Source organism: Phocoena phocoena, chromosome 1 (genome assembly GCF_963924675.1).
Source record: "Phocoena phocoena chromosome 1, mPhoPho1.1, whole genome shotgun sequence".
NCBI classification, from domain to species: domain Eukaryota; kingdom Metazoa; phylum Chordata; class Mammalia; order Artiodactyla; family Phocoenidae; genus Phocoena; species Phocoena phocoena.
In genome coordinates, this window is record NC_089219.1 from 166,545,858 (window position 1) to 166,551,857 (window position 6,000).

Here is a 6,000-nt window from a genome sequence, read left to right on the forward strand (position 1 = left end):
AAATTAAGTATGTCAAATTTTTACTTACACTTCCAGCCCAAACTTCAGGCGATCCCCCTGCCAGTTTATAGTAGACATATACAGGGTCACCTTTTTTAAAATTCACAAAACGACAATCCGGGCCTGTAAAATCTTCCAGAGCCTCACCCCGGTACATTAACACTGTATATAAAGAGAGAAAAAAAACAAGCAGATATCAGGATTCAACTTCCACAGTCCATAGTGGCTGATCAGGAAATATAAGAATCCACTGTAAACAACAATAAAGTTTCTCCAGTACTCTCTGGAACCAATCACTTTCAACTCATATGCTCAAAGCATCTATAGAGCTTTATTCATTATAAATCATGAATCCCCCTGCAAGTAGACAGGAGAGAGGGAAACTTTCCCAATGCGTCCACCGCCACACATGGCTGGTCTCAAGTGAAACTCTTGGTTCCCTCTCTAACCATCTAGTCCTCAGTCTTTGCTGTTTCATAATCATGAAAAGCTTCATTTTGCAGTTGGGTAAATTCGAGCGCAGATGGTACTAGTGTAAGCATGACTAAATGCAGAGGTAATAGGTAATTGGGGAGAGCACCCAAGAACCCCCAAGGGGTCAATTAACTTGAACTAACCACTAAAAGGCCCTATCTTTAAGTGGCTGTAACTGCTACCACGCAGCAGTAAACACTGTCCATTTCATTTGCAGTCAAGTTGCTCTCTCCCTCAGTATATGGATAATGGGAAAGGACATCACACCCTATTATGGATCCAATCACATTACAAGATATTATTTTTCTGAAAGTATATAATGTTGACTATACCCAACATTAAGGTTTATTTATTTCTATAAACAAAATCAAAAGTAGGCAAGTGGCTTTTGTTTCTATAAACAAAATCATATGTGGCAGGGATAAGCAAAACTATGAGAATTGTTTAGTAGTTACCTTCAGTCTTAAAATGCAGGACAAATCACACTCAATCTAGAAATTGGTAGAAGCAATATTTTTCTTTTTGTTGGCCAAATACACAGTTTCTAATGTAAGATGAAATGGACAATAAATGCAATTAAGCAGCAGAGAAAAAGAAGAATGAAATGGAAATAACACTTTCTCTAACAGCCAATTAGCAATAAGTACATTAAAGCACATCTTTAAATACGTATTTGAGGGACAAACATATAGATTTAAAGGGGGTTATTTGGATTTTAAAGCTAAAATCTTATTATTTTAATACATGTCAGCATCCTAATTCAGATACAATTAGGTGAGAGGCCAAGGTGAAGGTGATGGACAATTTAAGACTGGGAATTCTATCAGAATTGGAAACAGCAATGTATCTCTTATTCCCCCTTAAAAGAGATCACTGCAGATTTGTAATAATAAATCAGATGACAACATATGCATACTGAGGAACAGCTATCTGAAAAGCACACAAGGACAGCTCACAGGCACACACCTTACTAAGTAAACACTTTATGCAACAGAACACAGACCCAGAGCCTGCTCTAGCTGCTGCCTGTTGTGTTTGGTTACATCTGTTTCGACACATGCCATTTCTCAAGTTATGTGACTGCCACGGGCCCTTCCAACACCATGTCTCCATACTAAGGAAGCATCAGTGATGTGATTCTCTAGGTAACTGGTTTTGAGGAACCCAGGTAGGATACTGCTTGAAAGCAATGAATAGCAAACATCTGCTATATCCAACCCTGCTTGCTAATAACCCTGATTTACGCTGAGAAAACTGCAGGAACAATTCATGGAAGTTGCTCCACTTTCGTGGCGTTTATTTACATCAGTCCTAGGGTTACTTCTAGGAATGGCTTAACACAAATCAAAGACTGACTCCTTTCTTTCCTCTAACGGCTGGCAGTGCTACAGTTCTTCAAATTGTGAAACTTGGTTTCAAATAACACCCATTTTGAATATAAATAGCTAAACTGTAGGCTTCGGCCTCCTCAGAACGAACATTTTTCTATAGGTACTGGTTACAACAGATGAACAACCGTTTCTGAAGTGGTTATCGGTAAGTTTACAAGGTTATCTGAGACCGGCTGGGAGGCCACAAGGATGATACTTGTCCGGCAAATACACAGGAAGACAGCCCAAGAGCAATAATGATTAAGGCTGAAGCGAGCTGGATTTATAAAACTCTTGCAGTATTTACCGTTTTTACTTTAACAATCCTCTTCACCTGAGTTTGGGGCTCTCTGCCCTCCTCAACGCCCACGGTCCACCCTCCCACCCCCAATTCGCGGTTAGGGAATCATTCCGCTTCCTGCGCAAAGAGGAGGCTGCTGGTCCCAGGTGGCCTCTTTCGAGAACGAAAGATTTTGGCCTTTCCGGTGCCCTCCCTGTCTGGCTGTTTGCAGGAGCCTTCCAAGCACAGAAATGACAGAACTGAGGCAGAGCCGGGGAGGAGACCTTGGAACACACCGCAAGCCTGGACTCCGGGCTCGTCCCAAACCTAAACTCCAATCCCTGTTCAAAAGGTGGTCCGAGCCCCGAATCCCAGTGAAGCAGAGGGGCAAAGGGGCAGCGCCAGGAAGCCTTTCCCGAGCTCCACCAGCAACCTGCCGCAGGGAAGGCGCCCACCGAGCCCTTAGCGCATCTGCCCCCGGACTGCACCCAGCGAGGTCCCCGCCGAGGGAGCAAGATAGCGCTCGCGGGCAGCGCGGGCAGCCCAAGGAGAGTGGCGCGCCACCCCATCCTTCCTCGGAGCCGGGGCGGGCCGGGGGAGGGGACGCTGTGAAACCCGGGGCCACCCCCGACCCCCCACCCACCCCCGCCTCCGTCGGCGAAGGAAAAATGAACAGCTGGCAACAAGTGGGAGGTGCAGCCCCCCCACGGCTGGGGCCGCGGGCGCCGGCAGGGCCGGAGGAGACAGACGCAAGGACCCGGGGCTCGCCCACCTCGGCGCTCCGCCCGCCCGGCCTGCGGCCCCCCGGCCGGCTTGGTGCGCGGCCGAGCCCCCGCCCCCGCGCCGCCCTCCCGGGCACTCACTGCTGCATTCGTCGTCCGCGCAGAGTTTGTGCTGCGAGAAGCGCCGGACGGTGTCCGGGTCCGGCTGGCCGGGTACCCGCCAGAGCGGCCTGAGCAGGAGCAGCCACAAGAGGAGCCCCGGCGCCGCAGCCATGTTGTGGTTACCTCGCGGAGCCGGTGACGCGAAGGAGGCGGCCCGGGCGGGGCGGGGGGCGGAGCGCGGGGGGCGGGGGGACGCGCGGCGGGGAGGGGCGGTGCCCGCCGGGGTGTGAGTCCCTGGCGGACACGTCAGCACGGCCTCCGGGAGGGGATGGAGGGGGTCCGGGAGGAGGAGGAGGACCAGCACTCGCACCTCCTTCCCAAGGCTTTCTCCTCCGGTTGCTGCCTTGGCAACCGGGACTCTTATCTTCTCCCTCGTCCAATCGTCTGCCTTTGCCCCTGTCCATTCGCAGTCGACCCTCCGCCAGACTACCTCCCTCGCCCACCCCTCTCTGCGACTTTGGATCCCCCGACCCCGCGCCATCCCAACAGCAGGTCTTCTTTGACACCTTCTTGCAGCTTCTGATTTCTGGTTCGTCCCAAGCTTGCTCACCCTCACCCCTCTTCCTGGTTTGGTACTTCCTTTTCCGAACTACCAAATCCCACCCACGATTTACCACTGATCGTCTCCAGTTCGAGATTCCCTCTTATTCGGACTCCCAGCGGTTTTGGGGGGCCCCATCCCATGACCCCCTTATATTAGGAAAGGGAGGTGTCAGTGGAATGGTGGGTCGGTGACGTACAATAGAGCCAGTGGCCTGCTTGCTCTTTATCCCCACCCCCGGCCCTGGGAGTTGGAGGTGGGCAATGGGTCCTCATGCTGAGATCTTCAGATTTGGGGGTCTTTATCCATAAGGGGAGAATAATTTAATTCAATGCAAATATATTGAGCTTCCCTTTTACGCTATTAATTCAGGCCAGACGCTGGACAAAGCATTAGGATGGTGAGGGGAAACACGTAGATCAACAGACAAGATATCAGGCCTTTGTCTAAAAAAGCCCACAGTTTAGTGGAAACAACTCACATCAAAACGACTAAAGAATAAATGTCGTTAGGAGGAAAAAGCTAATCAACAGCGGCTAACATTTATTGAGCCGTTTCTTAACGTCCAAGTGTTATTCTAAGGTATGTACTCAAAAATATATATACACATACCAATTTGTTTAATGTGTCTTCACAACAACAGTAGGTCCTACCACTATCTTCATTTTCAAGATGAGTACATTGCCTTTGTCTGTGACCAGGGTCTTCTCACTGTTGTCTCTGCCAAGGCTATTTATCAACCTTGAATGCCAATCGAATGCATTAGTTGGTTTCCCAAACTGACTAGTTTCTTTCAAAGCAAGAGGAAAGAATGTGGCCCATCCATGCAAACCATAATGCTGAATAAAGGCAAAGATGAGAGATGTTCACAGTTGTTTATCTATAGGGGCCATGAGATGTCCCATTGGTCCAGTGTCGTTTCCATGCTATCTGGAGAGAATGTATAATCGATTAGGTGACTGTCCAAATAGCAGTGCCATGAGGAGTTCTTCTTTTCTTTTCTACTCTGTGTTTCATTGCTTTAGAACCTTGGGTGTGTCTAATAGGCATCTCCAACTTCATATGTTGAAAAGCAAACTTCTTATTTTCTCTCTCAAACCATGCTCCTTTCAATCTTCCCTATCTCAATAACTGGCCATTTAATTCTATTTTCCAGGTGTTCAAGTCAAAAGCTTACAAACTGTTCCTGACTTCTCTTTGTCTCATACCCCAAGTCCAGTCCATCAGACCATCCTGGGCACTCTCTTTGAATTGCTTTACTGAGGTGTAATTGACATACAATAAATTGCACACATGTATAGTTTACAACTTGATAAGTTTTGACACATACACACTCGTGAGACCACCACCACAATCAAGGTAATTAACATATCCATTACCCCAAAGAGTTCTCATGCTTCTTTGCAATCCCTCCCTCCCCTCCCCTGCCTGTCTCCAAACAACCTTCTGTTGCTACAGATTGATTTGTATTGAATCGTTGCTAGAATTTGATATAAATCGAATCATACATTATGTATTCTTTTTTGTCTGACTTCTTTCACTCAGCATAAGCATTTGAAATACGTCCAGGATCTGACCACTCCTCACCATCTCCTATGCTAACATTGCAGGCCAAGCCACCATCATCTCTCAACTGAAAGACAGCAGTAGCCTCCTCACTGTTCTCCCTGCCTCTGCCCTGCCCTCCCAAAGCCTATTGTCTCAATAGCAGCCAGAGCGATCATTTCCTGATATAAATGTCTCTCCTCTACCCAAAACCTTCCTCTAGCTTTCCACTTCCAAGTCAAATGCAATGACTTTATTATGGACTGCACTGTCTTATTTGATCTGACCCTGCTCATCCCTTTTACCCCCATTTCCTAGCACTCTCCCCTGGCTCTGTTAGTTTCACTCAAATACACCAAGCCCACTCCTGCATCAGAGCATTTGCACTTGCAATTTTCCCTCAGCCTGGAACAGTTCCCCTAAATAGTCTGCTTGGCTAACTAGTTCGCTCACTTCATCAAGAGTCTGTAACAATACCATATCTTATTAGAGGTGCCTTCCCTGATCACTGTACATAAACAAGAGCTCCTTCCCATGATTACCTAGCCCATCACCCTGCTTTATTTTTCTTCAGAGCAGTTACCACCTGCCTGACATTTGTTTATCTATTTGACTGCCCCCCTCCCCCAAATATAAATTTCACGGGAGAAAGGATTTTGCCTTACTCATTGTGTAACATAATCTCCAAGGAAAATGTCTAAAATGTCTAGAATGTATGAGGTACTCAACAAATGATTTGATAGATGAACCCATAATTCCTCACGTATTGTAAATATACTACACTATTAACCTACATGGAGGCTCCATATATAAATAGCACCGAGAGGGAATATGCCATGAGAGCAAGGCATTTTCTGTTTTCCCTTCAGCGGCATACTCAACACTGGAAACAAAACTTGGAATATA

The 6,000-nt window shown here is 47.2% G+C and overlaps 1 protein-coding gene across 3 annotated transcripts in view; it reads right to left on the minus strand.

Annotated features, from left to right (window-relative positions):
* MIA3 (MIA SH3 domain ER export factor 3) overlaps positions 1-3,120 on the minus strand; it is a 53,460-nt gene extending 50,340 nt beyond the window's left edge. For all 3 annotated transcript variants that reach the window (XM_065875475.1, XM_065875466.1, XM_065875455.1), the window contains exons 1-2: positions 2,988-3,120; positions 29-162 (exon numbers count right to left, since the gene is read on the minus strand). In XM_065875475.1, the coding sequence (XP_065731547.1) occupies positions 29-162; positions 2,988-3,120 (267 nt within the window). The remainder of the gene's footprint in view (positions 1-28; positions 163-2,987) is intronic.
* Between the last annotated feature and the right edge of the window lie 2,880 nt (positions 3,121-6,000).